General features: G+C 51.5%; 8 protein-coding genes and 1 non-coding gene across 9 annotated transcripts; 6 read left to right on the top strand and 3 right to left on the bottom strand.

Moving 5' to 3' along the window:
- Window positions 1–80: 80 nt before the first annotated feature.
- On the top strand, window positions 81–1827 carry BDV59DRAFT_58170 (Tim22-complex subunit TIM54). The gene is made up of 2 exons (XM_073696686.1): window positions 81–226; window positions 285–1827. The coding sequence occupies exons 1-2, from the start codon at window positions 142–144 to the stop codon at window positions 1640–1642; spliced, it is 1443 nt and encodes a 480-aa protein (XP_073546905.1). The 5' UTR covers window positions 81–141; the 3' UTR covers window positions 1643–1827.
- A 1-nt stretch (window position 1828) lies between these two features.
- Window positions 1829–4698, bottom strand: BDV59DRAFT_58174 (peptide alpha-N-acetyltransferase complex A subunit NAT1). Its single transcript, XM_073696687.1, has 2 exons — window positions 2695–4698; window positions 1829–2642 (listed from the first exon to the last, which is right to left on the bottom strand). The coding sequence occupies exons 1-2, from the start codon at window positions 4610–4612 to the stop codon at window positions 2179–2181; spliced, it is 2382 nt and encodes a 793-aa protein (XP_073546906.1). The 5' UTR covers window positions 4613–4698; the 3' UTR covers window positions 1829–2178.
- A 327-nt stretch (window positions 4699–5025) lies between these two features.
- BDV59DRAFT_180934 (MIX23 family protein) lies at window positions 5026–6330 on the bottom strand. The gene is made up of 2 exons (XM_073690151.1): window positions 6031–6330; window positions 5026–5947 (listed from the first exon to the last, which is right to left on the bottom strand). The coding sequence occupies exons 1-2, from the start codon at window positions 6101–6103 to the stop codon at window positions 5436–5438; spliced, it is 585 nt and encodes a 194-aa protein (XP_073546907.1). The 5' UTR covers window positions 6104–6330; the 3' UTR covers window positions 5026–5435.
- Window positions 6331–6773: 443 nt separating this feature from the next.
- Window positions 6774–8114, top strand: BDV59DRAFT_180937 (putative formamidopyrimidine-DNA glycosylase). Its single transcript, XM_073690152.1, has 2 exons — window positions 6774–7448; window positions 7508–8114. Exons 1-2 carry the CDS (start codon window positions 6856–6858, stop codon window positions 8004–8006), a joined length of 1092 nt encoding a protein of 363 aa, XP_073546908.1. The 5' UTR covers window positions 6774–6855; the 3' UTR covers window positions 8007–8114.
- Window positions 8115–8357: 243 nt separating this feature from the next.
- On the top strand, window positions 8358–9541 carry BDV59DRAFT_180938 (aromatic alcohol reductase). The gene has a single exon (XM_073690153.1). It carries the CDS (start codon window positions 8488–8490, stop codon window positions 9430–9432), a length of 945 nt encoding a protein of 314 aa, XP_073546909.1. The 5' UTR covers window positions 8358–8487; the 3' UTR covers window positions 9433–9541.
- Window positions 9542–9726: 185 nt separating this feature from the next.
- Window positions 9727–9799, top strand: BDV59DRAFT_t107. Its single transcript has one exon. It is a non-coding gene; the product is annotated as a tRNA-Thr (tRNA).
- A 1165-nt stretch (window positions 9800–10964) lies between these two features.
- Window positions 10965–11443, top strand: BDV59DRAFT_180940 (DUF3425 domain-containing protein). The gene has a single exon (XM_073690154.1). It carries the CDS (start codon window positions 10996–10998, stop codon window positions 11332–11334), a length of 339 nt encoding a protein of 112 aa, XP_073546910.1. The 5' UTR covers window positions 10965–10995; the 3' UTR covers window positions 11335–11443.
- Window positions 11444–11450: 7 nt separating this feature from the next.
- BDV59DRAFT_208776 (MFS transporter) lies at window positions 11451–13060 on the bottom strand (the record flags this gene model as incomplete). Its single annotated transcript, XM_073695274.1, has 2 exons — window positions 11451–12641; window positions 12695–13060. The coding sequence occupies 2 exons, from the start codon at window positions 13058–13060 to the stop codon at window positions 11451–11453; spliced, it is 1557 nt and encodes a 518-aa protein (XP_073546911.1).
- Window positions 13061–14552: 1492 nt separating this feature from the next.
- Window positions 14553–16330, top strand: BDV59DRAFT_203036 (cytochrome P450; the record flags this gene model as incomplete). The annotated part of the gene is made up of 5 exons (XM_073694184.1): window positions 14553–14771; window positions 14828–15044; window positions 15115–15183; window positions 15235–15837; window positions 15909–16330. The coding sequence occupies 5 exons, from the start codon at window positions 14553–14555 to the stop codon at window positions 16328–16330; spliced, it is 1530 nt and encodes a 509-aa protein (XP_073546912.1).
- Window positions 16331–18481: the final 2151 nt, after the last annotated feature.

Here is an 18481-nt window from a genome sequence, read left to right on the forward strand (position 1 = left end):
ACCGGCATCGGCTGCGGCCGGCGCGGAGAAACCTGCAGCTCCGCCATCCCGAACTTTTTTATCGACCTTATCGCAGACCCCGACACCAACTTCACTCTATATCCTTCATAGACTCTCCCGTGTCTCTCTCTCTTCTCGACCATGGCGGAATCCTCAAATTCCGCCGGGCCAGCTGCCCAGGCCAACCCCACGACAAAGCCACCCAACCCGGTATGGCGAATGCTCGGTACATGCCCATGTCCTACGATCCAAACCAGGTTACAGACCCCTAACACCCCATCCAGGCATGCCCAACTTCCGCTTGAGACTCCCCTCCCGCAATTGGATGATCTTCCTCACCATCACCGGCTCCTTCACCGCCGCCCTGGTCTACGACCGCAGAGAGAAGCGACACGCGCAACAAAAGTGGTGCGATCTAGTCGCCCACCTCTCCAGAGACACCCTCCCCGTCGAACAGACCCGCCGGAAGGTGACCGTCTACCTGGCCGCACCCCCGGGTGACGGCCTCCGCGTCGCCCGCGACCACTTCAAGGAGTACGTGAAGCCGATCCTCGTCGCCGCCGCCCTTGACTACCAGGTCGTCGAGGGCCGGCGACAGGGTGACATCCGTGCCGCTCTGGCCGAACGCACTCGCAAGCTACGCCGGCACGCCGGCGAGCCCAGCACCGCCGCGGATGAGACTCCGACCACCGAGGACGTCATCGCCGACGCGCGAAGCAGAATCGGCGTCACCGAGGAGCCGGGCCCCAAGGGCGACCTGGTCATCGGCCGTCACACCTGGAAGGAATACATCCGCGGTCTTCACGAAGGCTGGCTGGGCCCGCTAGATGCCCCGCAACCGCCCGCCGCGCCTGTGGAAGAGCTCACCCCCGAGACACCCAGCACCACCTCCCCCGACGGCGCCCCCGCCACGGAAGAAACCCCAGAGAAGAAGACCGACGCAACGGACGAAAAGAAGGACGAGAAACCCGCCAAACCGGCCGGACCGACCCCCGCATACATCACCCCGGCCGAGTACTCCTCGCGCGGCTTGCCGCCGTCGCTCCCGTCGTCGCTCGACGGCTCCGTGCCTGTGCCCTTCCCGCACATCCTGGGCTTCCTGAACACCCCCATCCGGATGTACCGCTACCTCAACCAGCGCGTGCTTGCTGACCGCGTAGGTCGTGAGGTCGCTGGCATTGTTCTCGCGTCGCAGGCCCGCCCGTATGCCGACGGCTCATCGACCGCGGACTCGGAACTCGCTGTTGGCGGTGGCTTCGATGCGGGCCCGTCCCCGGTGTCCTCCGCTGATGGGCTGTCGTCTGGCAACTACGAGCAGCAGAGCGTTCTCGAGGAGGAGGAGCGCGAGTGGCACAAGGTGGTGCACAAGAAGGATGAGGCAGATCCGGAGAAGGAACGCGTGTGGGTGAACGAGGTCGTGCTCGACCCGCGCATTGCGTCCCGCATGCAGCGTTACGTGCTCTCCTATGACGAGGAGGAGCGGTCGCGGCGGATTGGCCAGGGTAGTGAGTACATCCTCGGCGAGGAACGTCCCGCGCCTGTGCCGTTCTGGAAACGCATGTGGATCAAGTATGGCTACGGCGAGGACGAGGAGACCCTCAAGCGCAAGCCTATCATTGGAAATATCGATGAAGACATCTAGAGGGGGGAATTGGGGACTTGCATGAATGATCTATTGATTTTATATATAGACTTGTACTGGCATTGGGAGTTGCTAATGCTCTTTTGTACCAACACGCTTGTTTTTCTGTATATTAGCTACATAGGGGTTCTATATATACCAGAGCAAATGAACGACAATTTCCACTTCTCAGTCTACGGGATGAGTGTCGCAACTCATGGTCAACCCTCCTAGGTCCAAGCGGCTAGTCAGCGGAGTAGAGCAGTAATTACGCTGTTCCAGGTCCAAGATTCGCAACACTAATTATACAAATCGATCCATTTTAGATTTATTCGCGGGTGGCATGATAGGTTATCAAATCTCAATATCCTCCCCATCTTCTTCGTTATACCAGTGCGGAATCTGCATTCCATCCCTTTTGGACGAATGAGACCTAAGGTAGCCAGTTGTGCGTTAGACCTGACTCTGGCCAAGACTGACGGAAATAGCGTTCTCTCGCTCTCCGGTCATACACGGAGCCCGTAAATCATGACGCTCACATCCATGGTTGGTGCCTCTCAGTTCAAGTTGAAGACTGTTGACTCCGGCCACTTTCCACTAGCCTTTTGAGCGTAGGCGGACTTAGTGGCCTGATCGCTTCCCCACTGCTCCAGGAGCCCAAGGCCAGCAAGCGCAGTCTCCATTGAGACGTCGCTGGCATCAAGGGTAGCGACGAGATCCTTTTCACACTGCGACTTCGACTCCTTGTTCAGGATCTGCCGGCAGGAGAGACCAGCATGCGTGTGCGCAACGCTGTTCTTATGTGTGGAGATAAAAGAATCGTTCCATTCGTCGAGCTTCTGAGACTTCGGGAGCAGAGTTTCGAACTCGGCATTGACAACCTCAGCCACCTGGGGAGGTAGGGGCTCCGAGAGACTGTCGAGAGCCTTGCGGAAGCGGGCGAGCTGCACATGAAGGGTCGGGTGGGATGGGTCGATAGCGTGGGCAGCTGAGAGGCACTTAAGCGCAAGCGCATGTTTGTCTGGGGTTATGTTAGTTGCATTTACCACATCCGATTAGTGAATAAAACGTACTTCTTCTGAGGTAGACTTCAAATCCGAGGCATTGAGCTTCAATGCTCTTGGGGCTTAGCTCAAGCAGGGGAGTGAGGAACTTGGTAGCCTCCTTGAGTGGATCCTGCGTCTCAACAAGCTTGGTGCCCAGCGGATCAGGGTCCTCCTTCTTCACTTCACCATCAACGCCCTTGGCGGTAGCGCTGGCGGCCTTCCTCGCCTCGCGCTTCTCGGCTTCAATCTTTTCCAACCGTTGCTGTTCCTTCTTGGCCTTCTTGAGTGCCTTCTTCCGCTCGGCCTCGTCGGCAATATCGCCGGCTCCATTGGCGGGTAGCGGACCGTGAGCCAGATCAGGCTGGTCGTTGAGGAGCAGGTACGCCTTGATGGCGGAAACCGCCATTCTAGCATAGAACGGGTGTTCGCGCAGGCGATCCTCCCACCGGACCATGTCGACATATGCCCGAATCATGCCCTTCCGGAGCGAGAAGCTGTGGAAATCGAACTGGTCCTCTTGCCAAGCGTCAAAGATGTTGTATACTGCGTGGAACCGCTTGAGCGCCAGGCCCAGCTTCTTCTGCCGCAGGTAGGCCTCGCCGTCCTCGGTCAAGTACCAGACACACTGCATCTCATGGAGGTCGCCCAGCGCGCCACCCACAGTCTCGTTGCGGGTGAACTTGCTCATGTTATCGAGGGCCTTGTCGTTCTCGTTGTTGCGAAGCTGGTACTTCGCGGCCTTGGAGTTGATATAACGATCCTTCACGTCCAGGTTTCTCGCCTCCTCCATGGCTTCGGCCGCCTTCTGGAGGTTACCGTAGTGCTTCCATACTCTCGCCTTGGTCATCTGATATTCCACAGCCTTCGGAGACAGCCTAAGAGCCTTGTCCACATGCTCCATTGCCTTCGCCAAATCGCGGCTGAGGTGGTAGTTGTAGTGCTGGGCAAGGAAATAGTGCGAAGAAGCGAGGAACTCGTTGTTGTCACCGTTGGCCTGGCCTTCAGCAGAACCGTTCGACTGAGGGGAAACCTTTCCGGAAACATAGCCTTCCACGAGATCCTGCACGGTGTCGCGTTTGCCCGTGTTCGTGTACAAGGACTTGATGTTCGCGAAAAGGGATGGCACACCCTTCTTCAGCATGCGCTGCAGGTAAGCGTCGGCTGCCTGCTTAAAGTCATCACCCTCCAGGAAGTCCAAGGGGATTCGGCGAGGGGCATCACCCCGCGGACACTTCTCCACCCATGAATCATATACAGCCTTCAGGGCCTTGTGGTCGTTCTCGGGGATACCCTTCGCCTTGATCAGAGCATCGTAGTAGATGGAGTTCTCCGGGTTGCGGTCCAGGAGGGCCGTATAGGCAGCCTCTGCTTCGGCGAGCTTACCCAACCGCAGACAGTAGTCGGCCTTCATCTCCATCACCGCCAGCACATCTGTGCACCTGTATCCGATCTTTTCAAGGTGTTCCAGGGCCTTATCGACCTTTCCGGCCTCCGCCATGATCTTGTTCTTATATAATACAGCTTCGGAGTGCTCCATGTCTGAAATTGGCGGCGGGGTTTTCAGGGTCTCTTCGTACGTTGTCAACACCTTCTCGGCCTCCTCTAGATCTCCCGATAGGTGGTGTGCGATCGCGAGGGCAGTCCAGTTCTGTCGGAATCCGGGGCGAGCCTGCAACATGGCAGTCCGGCTCTGGATGTACCCCTGGTAATCGCGCATCTGCATCTGGAGCAGAGCGAGATCCCGCTGGATGGCGGGGGAATCCGGTTCAATGCGCAAGGCGAACCGGTAGGCCTTGATCGCCTCCTCGTAGTTCTTCTCGGCCCGATATAGTAATCCGTAGACATGCCAGCAGATATGCGACTTCATGTCGTTCTTCAGGGCTTCCTTGGCGAGCACAAACGCCTCTTCTTGCTGTCCTTGTTGGCTGATTATGAGGGCCTTCATAGCCAGGGTATCTCCATGCTTGGGGTTCTTTTTGAGGATCTGGTCTGCGATCTTGATGCCTGTTGGGATTCAGGGAAAAGAAAATGGCGTTAGTGGCCTTCGATTCTGGACCGTGTTCGTTGGACCGGGGGGGATATTTTCAGAACACACACCCTTCTTGTGCTGCTTGTTCTCATAGTGACGAACCACCTGACGAAACAGGGAGGCATCTTTGGAGCTCAATTGTTGCGGCATGGTGGGCGTTTGGTGCCAGGCTGGCGGCTGGTGCAGGTCGGAGAACTTGGCGAGTGACGACTTGTGCGGTTCGGACGAAGCTGGATGTGCGCGGGGGGGAAGGACGGAGCGATTAGGCTAGTCAGCGATAAGCTAGGGCCAACTGCGTACTTCCACCACCACCACCACCACCACCACCACCGGTTTTCCACCCACTCAACAACACCCTCTCACGGATTCCAGGGTTACTGGCTTCGATACGGATGGATTCCGTTTGGTGCGTATGGTCGCCTACGAAACAATTATCCCCGAGACAGCATGATTCGGCCGCTTGCGTGCATCGGGGTCCCTGCAAGCCCTGGATGCATCTTATGTCAATTGTACAACCCTGCGCACCATCTCCTGGCCCTATGGAGGGCTGAAGAACCGGGATCAGTCGTTCCCAGGATATCCTCCGACAAGGGATTTCGATACAGAGTGGATCGGATCGGAGATCGTAACGCCGTTGAGATGCAACTATTATACAAAACTTATGTACACTTCATCCGCCCCATTCCTCCTCTCTGAATGGGAGGTCGCCTTACGCTCGAGGTATCTGGAGTGACTCCGTCTATCGCTGTTGTCGCTCACGCCAGCTGTTCAGGGCTTCCTCCCAACCCTGCGAAGATCCACCACACCTCTCTACAACAAGCCCCCATGTTCTAGCCCGGATGATCTCTTCCACGCTTCGCTGATTCCGGATCACATTGGCTAGCGATTCGGTTCGTGCCTCACGGGGGAAAAACCGCGCAGAATACGGGTCCAATCGTTCGTCAACCACCCGTTCACGGTCCCTGGCGGACTCGGTCTGTCGGAGGATAAGATCCGGGTCGTCTGGGTCGGGGCTAGTCGCCACGCCGGCGCAGTAATTAAGGACGTCGGAGCGAGTCTGCCACGAAGGGAAAAGCACTCTGTCCTTGAACGACTGGCAGGCAGATGGGTCTATGGATTTTCCGGCTTTGGAGTCTACCTGGCGGATCGCCGTCGAGGATGGGTCGAATCCTTCGCGCGAGGGCGTAAACAGTGCATTGAGGTTTTGGGTGATCGAGTCGTCGATCGTCGACCGCGAGACTCGTAGGAAATCTAGTAATCCGAATGCATATGGATGAGCGTTTGTTGCTCGTCGCGGAGAACATGAATCAACTAAGCTCTAGGACCTTGCCTACCTCGGAGAACCTTCTCGTTGAAGCAGAACTGGGGACTCAGTTCCGGAGCCGAAGTCGACGATGCGCGCGACATTTTCCAGCCTGGGGCCTGCTCTGCCTGTCCACCTGAGGTTGTCCTTGACCAGAACCACGCCAGATTGTAGATGTAATGCAAGAAGATATCGAAACAGATAAAGGCAAGTACCTAGGCAACCGGGCGTAGGTACGGCGAATTTGCGGTCGGAGTTTAGAGCTCCCTCGTTAAGACCCGAGAGGAGAGTCGAGCATCGTCATCAACAGAATCGCTGGCGGAGATGAGAGGATGCACTAACCCCTTTTGGAAACATTAGTCAGTCCTGGTAAGCACATGTTCTATGAGATGTGATTCCCCATCGTTGTCAATGAGGATGATGGCTTAAGTACAGTGGATCAAAATGCGACTGTAAGGAAGTTCTAGGAACTTGGCTGTATAGGAATTATGCCTAATACATGGGTTGATGGAACCATTTCTCTGCAATACCAAGAATCGCCTATGCGGATACTATGACTAAAAAGATGGAAGACACTTAGCTGTTAAATTATAATGGACCGTTGCATGCTTGCACGGGTCGCTTATAGGATATGAATAGAATTATTCCTATTCATCGAAGCTATCGTTGAGACCAACGAGTTTGCTACATGGCTATGCGAATCACGGGACTTCGTGACCCGTGACGCGTTAACGCCGATTCGCGTTTAATATCAAGTCGACCTGTCAGGCAAATCCCCTACCCAATCCCTTCATTTCATCTCCTATCACTGTTCACCCATTTCCTAGTATATTCCCAGCATCACCAGTCACCCATCATGCCTGAGCTGGCGGAGGTTTCCCGCATTGTCCACTTCATCCGACAACACCTGGCCGGGAAGACCCTGACCAAGGTCTCTACTCAAGAAGACAACATTATCTATGGAAAGGTCGGTACCAGCGCAGCGGAGTTCCAAAAAGCAATGGAAGGCAAAAAGATCATCGGCGCCGGACAACAAGGAAAATACTTTTGGATCACCATGTCGTCGCCCCCACACCCCGTAATGCATTTCGGCATGGCGGGCTGGCTGAAGATTCGCGACGCAGATACGTATTACTATCGTACGGATAAACCAGCCGATAAGGAGTGGCCGCCAAAATACTGGAAGTTCATGCTCGAAACGGACGGGGAGCCCAAGACCGAGGCTGCATTTGTGGACTTCCGCAGGCTGTCGAGGATCAGACTGGTAGACTGCCCTGCGGAGGAGATCCGCAAGCACACTCCACTGAAAGAGAACGGGCCTGATCCGGTGGTGGATAAGGATATCGTGACGGAGACCTGGTTAGCCGACAAACTGAGGAGCAAGAAAGTTCCCATCAAGGCTCTTCTCCTGGACCAGGCCAATATCAGCGGCATTGGCAATTGGATGGGGTACGTTCCTTTCATTTTGCCACTGCGCGTTATGAAATCTCTTTCTAATCAGCGTATAGCGACGAGATTCTTTACCATGCAAAGATACACCCAGAACAGTACAGCAATACGTTGGGCGATGACCAGATCAAAGAGCTAAATTCTGCTATCCATTACGTCTGTTCGACTTCCGTCGATCTACTTGCAGATTCGGAGAAGTTCCCCGAACATTGGCTGTTCAAGCACCGGTGGAGTAAGGGGAAGAAGAATTCCACCTCTGCTCTCCCGAATGGAGAGAAGATCACATTCATTACTGTTGGCGGTCGCACCAGCGCCGTTGTCCCAAGCGTGCAGAAAAAGACCGGTCCTGTAGCAAAGGACATCGAGGGCAATGATTCGAACGGCGCCAATGGTGATTCGAAACGCAAACGAGCTCCGGCACCAAAAGAAGAAAGCGATGAAGAGAGAAAGCCAAAGAAAACTTCGGGAAAGCAACAAACAAAGCGGACCACAACACCTGTAAAGAACGAAAAGGAAGACGCAACAGGACAACGTCGTTCTATGCGGAACCAGAAATAGCCGATTCCTATCTCCCCTCTCATCTATTGAGTTCGCTACTGGAGTGTCTTACTGTCGTATAATCACATTGATGTTGGGGCAACGGTATTCACCTGTTGTAGAGTGTAGTTGATATAACATTCTTCGATGAAATTATCCGTTGTAAAACCAATATTTTCGCATTGATATTTTCAGACTTGTGCTATTAATTCCTGACTGGGGGGCATTCGATCAACTTTGTACAATGGCTGGCGACCTGCGGGACAGCCTCTTCATATTCCCGGTGGGCTACAGGGCTTATCGTGGACCCTGCATCTATTCGGTGTCTTAGCTAAGACATGCGAAGTCAAAGTCAACCCACCGAAGTAAATACCAGACAAGTGGTTTGTCATGGTTTTCGCTGATTCGCTCGTGTTCTCAACTCCTCGTACAGAGACAGCTCTTACGTCACGGCATCATTCCCACCTCTCTTCTTGTTCAACACACCCCCAGTCCCCTCAAGATGCAAGTAGCGGTTGCTGGAGGGACCGGCACAATCGGGGCCTCAATCGTTACGGCTCTGGCTTCGAATAACCATACCCCCATTATATTGTCCCGTAAGACCGACAAGCAGGACGATGGGACGACATCAACATCCTCGGAGGGGATAGAGATCCGTTACGTGGACTATTCCTCCCACGCCTCTCTCGTTCGCGCTTTGCGAGGTACCTCGGCCGTCATCAGTGCACTGTTAATACCCGGTCCAGAGTTTGTGCCATATCAAATCAATCTCCTCCACGCGGCTGAAGAGGCGGGATGTAGTCGATTTGCACCATCGGAATTCGCATTATCTTTCTCCGCACACTATGAAGTGGACTTGGACCATGCCAAGATTGCAGTGTGGAACGAGGTCAAGATGTCGTTGGAAAGGAAAGCAATAGACGCTGCGTTATTCCCCTGCGGGATGTTCATGAATTATCTGGGCATCGGTGCCCCTCGTTCGGCGGAGGCTCTGGCCGGATTCACTGAGGGCCCGCTTATGTTCCATCTGAACGACCCGCAGGGCCCATGGGTTGAAGTCCCTGTCCAGTCGGACGGCTCGTTCCCCTCCCTTACTATGACCGATATCAGAGATGTTGGTCGGTTCGTGGTTGCTGCGTTGGAGATGAGGGAGCCGTGGAATGGTAGGCAATTGGGAATGGCAGGAGACACCATAGGGCTTGCAGAGGTGATTGGACTGTGCGAGCATTATGTGGGAAAGAAGATTGAAGTCAGGCCGGTCACACAGTCCCAGTTGGAAGAACGTTTGCATAGTTTTGGCCCCGATGACTTCCTTTCGCGGTTGGACTGTCAGTATACTATGCTCTGTGGTCGCGGAGGCTGCGTCGTAGAACCAACCTTGAATGCGCTGTGTCCACAGATTCGTCCAGTCAGTGTGAAGATGTTTCTTGAGGCATTTTGGGGTTGAGGCTGTGTATGTTTCATCTGTTGCTCGTCACTTGCTGGCAATGTCCCCTGGCACATTATATATATCAGATGAACATAGGCACCCTATTCTAGAACATATATGTTTATGGGGCCGAATACGATATTAGCCTATTCACTAATATTTCAGTCACAGGAGGCCATTCTTTCAGCTAGTTAACCACCCATAGAGAAGCGTGTCTGACAACCTCACCTGGAAACCCACTGATCTTATGGTATGCCTCGAATATGATTATGTGCCTCAAATGACAATACTGAACGCCGTATCTTCAACAAAGCTTCTATGGCTCAGTTGGTAGAGCGCGTGACTAGTAATCACGAGGTCCGCGGTTCGAATCCGCGTGGAAGCATTTTTTGTCCTTTTAGTCAGTCGTATACTGGGTGTATCGTGTTTGGTGGTCCAAGCCCCACCGTGGCCGTGTGTGGCCAAGGTAGAATTGGCATAGACCGAGCATTTTCCTTTTGGTTGCGCTCCGGTTTTCTGCTACATCCGATGGACAACGTCGTATCATGATCTGTCAAGCTCGGGTAAGTGGGGGTATGAGAGTCCTGATTTGATCACATACGGCATACGCCGGAGCTTACATGCAGACATGTTGTATTTGGTGTTATGCCTGGGCTGTTCCGGACTGTGCTCATAAGATTATGCAACGAAAAATTGCATAACGGGTGCCGATCACCATGTCGCCCTACCCGCCAGATACTCCGCAAGAGATCTCAGTATGCCTAGTCCAATCACCAGATCGTGCAATCTGGCTAGAGATCCTTCCTGACAGATCCTTTTCATACATCCTCGATGTCATCAGTAGAACGAAAGCGCCTCCGAGACCGACGGGCCCAGCAAGCCCTTCGCGATAAGAAGTTGCGCCATGTAACCAAACTGGAGCAACAGGTCGCATATTGCGAACAATACCATAGCGACCACAAAGTACATCAGCTTCTGCAGGAAGTCCAAATGCTCCGGAGACAGAATGCAGTTCTTCTCGCTCGCCAGGAGAGGCTCAAATGCTTCGTGCGATCTTGGGACATAGATACCAACTGGAATGATTTGACCGGAGACCAAGAAGTTTACGCCACGAGCTTGAAGCCATGTGAAGAGACGATGCCTCCATGTCCCGGCCAACAGGCCACTTTTGATACGGTTGAATTGAGCAGCTATCCCACTGATCCATTCAGCCCAACGGCAATTACCATGCCCACACAAAGCTCAACAGTCCCGCTGTCGCTTCTAGACGAAGACACGGAGCCGTGTTCCTCATGGAGCCTTCTCCCACTGAACGATGATGACTTTTCTACGCCCTGGGGTGTATCGTGTCCTTGGTTTGCCCACCCGGAGCAAATCGCGCAATCGGCAGACACGCCGGTGTCCCCCCTCGACCTACTCTACGGCTCCAAATCAAACCCGTTGGCTAACATGATATTCAATTCCCTGCGGAAAGTATCATTTCGAGAACCAGAGCGGCTGGCCGTGGGTTGGAAAATCTATCATGTTACCAAGTGGCTCGTCTCCCCCAACCCGACGACGTACTCCAAGATACCGGAGTTCATGAAGCCGGTCTGGGGCCAGGTCCAAATTCTGCACCCTATGTGCTTGGACCTTATTACTTGGCCGAAAGTACGGATCAATCTAATTCGACAATGGCAGCTGTATAGAGAGAATAAGGACGACATCTTGATGTTGTTCGCGAGTTGCATTAGGCTCCGGTGGCCTACGGAAGAAAGCATTCTTGAAAGAAATGATGACAATGAACTTTGTATTAAACAGAGCTTCTATGAGACGTTCATGAGTGAGAAAGGCTGGGCTCTCACATCGGAGTTTATCAGGAGCTATCCGGAACTTGTTGCAGGAGCCAATGTACAAGCTCTTGTTTACGATATGTGTTGATAGCAGGTGCCGCCTAACTATCACTACATGAGCCATGTCAGCCTCCAGACATCACATTTCTATCTATATAACTCTAAGAAGAACTTAGAAATTCAATCCTAAATCGAGGTTGCAGCCTAAGCCTTCATATCGTCTAGATTTACCGGAAATCTGTCCCTGATTGCCTTTCCATACCTGACAAAGATAATGGGGGCCGGTACGAAAGACAGTGCAATGAACCCGAGCAAGGAGTTTCCCCATCCCAGCCCTAACGTACTAAACATCGCTGGTCCGGCAAGGGGTAATAAGGCGCCGACCAACGATCGAGTGGACGTCAAAGTGGCGTTTGCAGATGCTGCATATACCGGAAAGCAGTCAATGATATAAGTTTGGATAGGCAGATATACACCTAACATGCCGAAGCCGAAAGGAACCATGCCGATGATTGGCACAATCCAGTGGACGTGCTTGGCGGCTGTCCAGCCATACCAGAAAAAGCTAATTGGGAGCACACAAGCAAAGAAGATCATCGTGGGAAGCCGCATCTCAGGCTCAACCTTACCACCGTTGTGGGAAGCCAGTTTTAGAACTACCTTGTCACTTGTGGTGGCGACAATGCCGATACCAATAAATGATCCAACCCCAATGCCGAGATACGCGAGGCCCGAGATACCAGTAGAAAATCCATACTGGCTCGTGAAGACCGACGGGATAGTCGTGAAGAATAGGTACAGGAGACCATATATGAGGGCCATATAGGTTGCAAGTAACGCTACAATGGGCGACTTGAAGAGAAGCAACATGGGCCTCTTGAATCCCTGTTGCAGCGTTCGACTCACAGACAGAGCCTCGCCATGAGGTTCGTAGGCGCTGCGCAGATCTGCTTGATTCAACTCCTTCTGTAATCGGGCTGTCTTCCATCGGATGAGGACACGCGCGTATGTCTCCTGGTTGAGATATTCGATGGCTATGGCCAGAACACCCCCAGCCATTAGTAGAATCCAGAAAACCCACCGCCACCCAATTTCGTCGCCAATAAACCCTCCACAAATTGGCCCGACAACGGGACCAACCAAAGGTCCCATACTCCAGATTGATGTTGCCATGCCACGCTGCTCGACCGGGAATACGTCTGCAATCAGGGCAGCTCCGAGCGTCAAACACGCAGAAGCTCCACAGCCGGATAAGAACCGGAAGATGATCAACGCCTCGATATTTGGAGCGAGGGCGCACCCTATCTGCCAAACAACAAAGAACCAGTTCCCGCAGCTGAGCACGACCCGGCGTCCGTAGATTTCACTCAAGGGGGCGAGCACTAAGGGACCAATCTATCAAGCTCATTAATACATCTGGGGAAGCCGTCCATATCGAATCTACTCACCACATATCCTAGAAGAAAAATGCTGACACTGAAAGAAAGCAGCGTTTCATTTGGCACATTTAGATCTTTCCCCACGTAACTCACTGCCGGAGAAAACATGCTCGAGGCGAGAGGGGAAAGAAAGGTGATGGCGCTCATGAGGGCCAGTAAACCCCATTTCTTGCCCGGAGAGAAATTCTGAGGATTTGACGGATCATCCTGACCATCCCAGCCCACGATACCTTGTGAGAGATCTGTCTCTGGGAACTGCGGTCTGCCTGGGTTAGTTGGTTTGGTGATTTCCTCCGAAGACGGCTTTACGTTGATTTCTGCCCCCGCGGACTTGTCTATCTCGTCAGAGCTTCCATATTTCTCGGGGTCTTCCATCATAAAATAGGCGACAAAATATGCTAAACAGACATCGCGGTAATCAAGAGGTGGACAGTTCCCGGAGAAGAAAGCCTTATATCATAGTCGCAAAGGGCAGAGTGGGGGACAAATCCTACTCCACAATATATGGGGCAAAGGTCAGGATTATAGGTCCGTGAGGGGAATCCCTGAAGGCTTAGCCTATGTGTTTCCTAAGGCATTGTGAATAGCAATGCTGCGTGATCTGGACATAAGGATGCAGAGCCTTCACCCGACGTTTATTATGCAGGCGGACCTGGATCTTTCCACCAGGTGTAAGTCCTACATAGAAATCGGGGATGATGAGGTATCAATACTCCGATATTGTGAGATGTACCGGCAAGCATGGCGATTGATTGCTCATGTACATTGTCCCCTTCCTACAACGAAGTCACGTCTTCATAGGCGTCGACTAATTGATGGAGCGGTTTCTCAGCCATATTGCCTACGAGTTAGTTCTCCAGCCCAAAGACCTCCTGTTTGGGTGTGACCGGAGTATCTGATCTTGTAATCTAAGCGGGGTTGTGGTGCCATCCGCGAATTATCGGCAACAAGATGGCTAATACAGCCAAGGCTTGTATTAGGGTCAGCATAAATTTCAAGCATCAAATTCAGAGACAGCTAAGGATTATGCTGGCTATCAAGTACTTCATCCGGGTAGTCATGGGACCCGAGAGGGTATCATTTCCTGGTCAAAATGCAGTCGGCCTATGCTATCGCGAGATCCATATTGCATGGGAGTAGATGCCGGCATGGCCATTTTTGAGATGCTCCATCCAAGACCTGTAATCCAACACCACGAAGTTCGAATTGAATCAGGGTCCTTTGTTACATAGTTCGAGACTTGATTCCACTAGCCTATGGAGTGTAGGGTGAGGCAAGGATGGTGTCCTATGATGCATATAATTGTTGAAAAAAGAAAACGAATGGTTGACCCACACCGTCTTTGCCCTTGTGAGACGTCTTACGGCACACAGATCATGTTTATACCTCTTCTGAGATCTCGGATGTTTCTCGTTCTAGCTGAACTCTCATTGCCAACCTGTTACCTACCTAAATTAGGCATAGAAGACTCCGTCGGGGATTCCCAGTGCCAATAATGAGCATGGCAACAATAAGCAGGCAAATGAATCACTGCCCCCGCAATATGCAAAGTTGTTGCGGTGTGGAGGCAGGGAGATCGACAGGTTTCGTATTTTGTTATTGGGTCTTCATCCGTGACTGGTGGAGACGCTGAATCAATCAACACCAAATTCATTTCTCCTCCAGCCAGCTAACGTTTAGACATTACGAAGTACACACCGTGACATATATTAGATAGATCCCTTCCCGTTTCATTTTTCATGATAAAAGAGCAATATCCAGGAATATTTTCCCCCATTTTGGTTATCCCGGGGCTACCCAGATATATCAACAGCACTTGTTTCTACAAAAACTGATATCCTCGAAGAAAACTGAGGCAAGCCCTACAATGGTGGTCGACATGGTGCCATACCTATCCAACCTGGACCTTGTCAGCTTGGCCGCCGGTCTGTCCATTCTATCCGTCTTGTTTTTTCTACTGGCGCCGTTTCAGAGATCATCGTTTCCCCTTATCAACGGACAGAAAACTTTTGAATTTAGCCCCGCAAATGCAAAAAAGCGTTTCCTGAAAGATGCACGCAATCTGATCAAGTCTGGACTTGGAAAGGTACATTACGTGACAAGGAAAGTGAACCAGGAATTCTGATAGATCGACATTTCTAGTCTAGCGTCTTTCGCGTTCTGTCAGATAACGGCATCAAGACTGTTCTCCATCCAAAATACGCCAACGATATCCGAAGCCATCCCGGTCTCAGCTTCGGAACCGCCATCCAGAAGGAATTCCACTCCGAAATTCCTGGATTCGAACCTTTCAAAACAGGCACAAGTGCTGACCAAGTCTTCCAATATGCTGTCCGCACAAAGCTGACACAAAGCCTCGGTGAGTGTAAAGCCGCTAATTGATGATTGACTTTATATGTCTTCACACCGGCACATTACTAACTGCTCAGGCAATGTCACGGAGCCCCTTTCGTCAGAAACTGCGATGGTACTTGACAAATTCTGGACTAATAATACCGGTTAGGTCTTTGCCCAAGATGCTCATGAATCTCATTAACATACGTGGCCAGAGTGGCATGACATCAATCTCAGAACCGCTGTCCTCGGAATGGTTGCCCAGCTATCGTCGAGAGTATTTCTGGGAGATAAGATATGCCGAAATCCTGACTGGCTCCGCATTACTGTTGACTATACTGTTGATTCATTCGTTGCTGCCCAAGAGCTCCGCCTGTGGCCCAAGCCGTTACGTTCATTCGTGGCCAACCTTCTGCCTTCCTGCCGTAAAATCCGGGATGAACTCCAGGAAGCCAAGGATATCATAACCCCGGTTCTCGAGGAACGGCGGAAAGCCAAAGAAGCCGTGCTCAGAGAGGGCAGAACTCCCGAGCGTTATGTCGATGCCCTGCAGTGGATGGAGGAATCCGCCCAAGGTCGCCCCTATGAACCTGCGGTAGCACAGCTTTCATTCTCGCTCGCGGCTATTCATACTACTTCCGACATGCTCACCCAAGTCCTTCTCGATCTCTGTGGTAAAGATGATCTGATTAGCGAACTCCGTGAAGAAGTCATCACGGTTATTCGGGAGGAGGGGTGGAAGAAAACCACGCTATACAAGCTGAAGCTTATGGACAGCGTGTTGAAGGAGAGCCAACGGTTGAAGCCCATCGGTATAGGTGAGATATGTCTACTTTCCCAGGTATTTACAACTAGAATATGGGTATGTCTAACAAGTTCCTAACTGCAGCAACTATGCGGCGTTATGCATCAGAGGATATCAAGCTCTCCGATGGCACAATAATCAAAAAGGGATCTAATCTTCTAGTATCCAATAGCCGGATGTGGGATCCAAATGTATACGCAGACCCAGAAACATTTGATCCGTATAGGTTCCTCAAATTGCGCGAGACGCCTGGCCACGAGACCTCAGCTCAAGTAGCGTCACCCTCACCAGACCATATGGGATTTGGATTCGGAAAGCATGCCTGCCCTGGACGATTCTTTGCCGTGAACGAGGTCAAAATTGCGCTGTGCCATATTTTGTTGAAGTACGATATTCGTTTGCCGGATGGTTATACGCCCAAGAAGCGCGAATCGGGAGTATCGCTCAACGTGGATCCCTTTGCGAAGCTTTCCGTCAGGCGAAGACAGGAAGAGATTTCGCTCTAGGGACTGTCTTTTCTAGAGTTGCTGGTTTGAGTTTGTACCATTTTTACTTAAAAATAACAGAATTGAATTTAGGTTGATACTATATGTTAGATATCGGTGTTCTTGAACTGTTGACAACAGAAGTACCCCGTATGAACCGTAATTGTGACCATAATTCTGATGACGTTTGCAATTTCTAGTTTTGAAAGTACATAGAAGGGCTGATCCCATTCCCTATCGTCCTGCAAAATAATATCTCTGTGCTAGTGTTTAATAGTTGCATGAGCGCATCAGTGCATGTTATCAGCAGGTGACCGTGGGTCTATGGAGAGCTCAAGTCTCTGAGAACTTGGGTCTTTAGCAGACTATACGGCAAAAATACTCCCCTCTTGTCTTATACCGTGTCGTCGGGCTCAATGGACTTTGTGATTCCTCAGTGGTACTGGAGGAATATCCCTGCAGGTCATATAATCCATCGGTCTGTCATCAAACGTCTGGAGCCCCAACCCTTAAAATGAAGACTTAGTCGCAATTGCTAGCTCGCCTTTAACAGACTTGAGGTATGGGTTTGCACCCCATCACGTGGAAAGAGCCACAACTTGAAAGCCCAATCAAGTTGAACCAATTGTTGGCATACCAATTTTACTGCCCCGGCACTCAAAATAGTGCAAAATTGGATGCAAGCAACTTCAAGCCAAGCCTTTTGCGAAGTACCATCCGACCTGAGCCGTAATCCAGATGAATGCATAATGACTTGGGGCACGGGCTCCTCTAAAAGCGGTGGATTTACCAAAAAAAATTTCTGCAGCCTTGCGGAAGTTTTTTACTTGCACTATAGTATCATAACTAAAGCCCAATATAGATAATCTCACATCCTCTTTCTGGACGCCTCCATCGCAGATTCTCTCCACCGCCATAAAACAACAAGTGTTCCCGCAGGCCCCAAAAACACCGTTCCAAGGAGCACCGATGACAGAGCCATAGGGAATGAGGTCCTGGCGATGCCTACGCGGCGCAAGTCCCACAACACAAAGCAGCACCACGTCATAATGGCAACGCTCAGGCATCCGGCTTGTCCCAACTCAGCCGTAGGAGCCAAGAAATTGTTGACCTCCCCTGCCATAAACAGTGGCAATAAATTGCCAATAAAAACTAGATGAGTGATGCTGGAGAGACAGAGAAGAACCGTGAAAAATCGTGAAAGGTATGGTAGGTCTTTGTTGCCATATAGCAACTGCATGACATGTATCTCGACGTGTCTCTCGCCATAGAACCGTCGACCGATACGAAGCACAAGCGGGAAAATAAGGTGTGCCATTGTCATAGGTAATCCAGGTGTAATTGATGTATGCTGGCCGCTCATGCGTCGGATTGCTTGCATTACCGGCAACGCATACGAGACCACGAAACCAGTCGAGACAGACTTTGCAACCAGGACATTGATAGCTCTCGGTGAAGGGTAGTAAAATTCCCTGTTCCTGCTAACATATATGTGGATTGCAAAGTAAATGGGTAGGATGATATGCCACCCAAACATACTCGAGGCAGAAGCAAAGGGAATTGCACTAAATTCCCAACATCAGTATCAACAAGCTAAGAACGAAGAAGTGGCATTGAAGACGATACCTGCACAAAGGCGTCGGAAAAAGCCCCAGACGATAAGATTCTACAGCCCAAAGACTGTTAATCGCGACAGTCATCATGAATGTGTACGGCTCTAGCAGACGAAGGGCCCGAGCACTCCGCGGCTGATCGGAACCGAGATATCGAGAAAGATATCCCAGTGACGAAATGAACAGCATCAATATGACCCAGAAGATAGTTGTCGCAGTGGACCGCACTCGTGCCGTGACTTTGACCTGCGAGTTCAGCGCAACGACATTGTTTTTCTCCTGTAAAGGTGTATACCGTAGAAAATAACCTGGGATGGAACTCTCTACAAACTTGGCGATGATCATTCTGGATTCTAACTTACTTACAACGTTGGAACTGAGGAACTTAAATATTGGACTATCCAATGCTTCCAGACGCTGCACCATTTGCGCCACCCGCATGAGGGGCTTTGTCCTAAGCTTCCGTTTGTTCTGGTACCTGCAGAACCCGCGGTGGATCACCGTATCGTCGAGGTGTTTTCCTCTGCCCAAGGCCTCTTTCAGCATATCCGCAAGCATG

This window comes from Aspergillus ambiguus (assembly GCF_047715705.1).
Source record: "Aspergillus ambiguus strain CBS 117.58 unplaced genomic scaffold BDV59scaffold_21, whole genome shotgun sequence".
Classification (NCBI taxonomy): domain Eukaryota; kingdom Fungi; phylum Ascomycota; class Eurotiomycetes; order Eurotiales; family Aspergillaceae; genus Aspergillus; species Aspergillus ambiguus.

Coding starts and splice junctions, on each gene's coding strand:
- BDV59DRAFT_58170 (XM_073696686.1), top strand. CDS start 142: ATGGCGGAATCCTCAAATTCCGCCGGGCCAGCTGCCCAGGCCAACCCC. Junction 227..284: donor CCCGGTATGGCGAATGCTCG/GTACATGCCCAT, acceptor CACCCCATCCAG/GCATGCCCAACTTCCGCTTG.
- BDV59DRAFT_180938 (XM_073690153.1), top strand. CDS start 8,488: ATGCAAGTAGCGGTTGCTGGAGGGACCGGCACAATCGGGGCCTCAATC.
- BDV59DRAFT_180934 (XM_073690151.1), bottom strand. CDS start 6,103: ATGTCGCGCGCATCGTCGACTTCGGCTCCGGAACTGAGTCCCCAGTTC. Junction 5,948..6,030: donor CAACGAGAAGGTTCTCCGAG/GTAGGCAAGGTC, acceptor TCGGATTACTAG/ATTTCCTACGAGTCTCGCGG.
- BDV59DRAFT_180940 (XM_073690154.1), top strand. CDS start 10,996: ATGAAGCCGGTCTGGGGCCAGGTCCAAATTCTGCACCCTATGTGCTTG.
- BDV59DRAFT_180937 (XM_073690152.1), top strand. CDS start 6,856: ATGCCTGAGCTGGCGGAGGTTTCCCGCATTGTCCACTTCATCCGACAA. Junction 7,449..7,507: donor GGCATTGGCAATTGGATGGG/GTACGTTCCTTT, acceptor ATCAGCGTATAG/CGACGAGATTCTTTACCATG.
- BDV59DRAFT_58174 (XM_073696687.1), bottom strand. CDS start 4,612: ATGAAGGCCCTCATAATCAGCCAACAAGGACAGCAAGAAGAGGCGTTT. Junction 2,643..2,694: donor TGAAGTCTACCTCAGAAGAA/GTACGTTTTATT, acceptor ACATAACCCCAG/ACAAACATGCGCTTGCGCTT.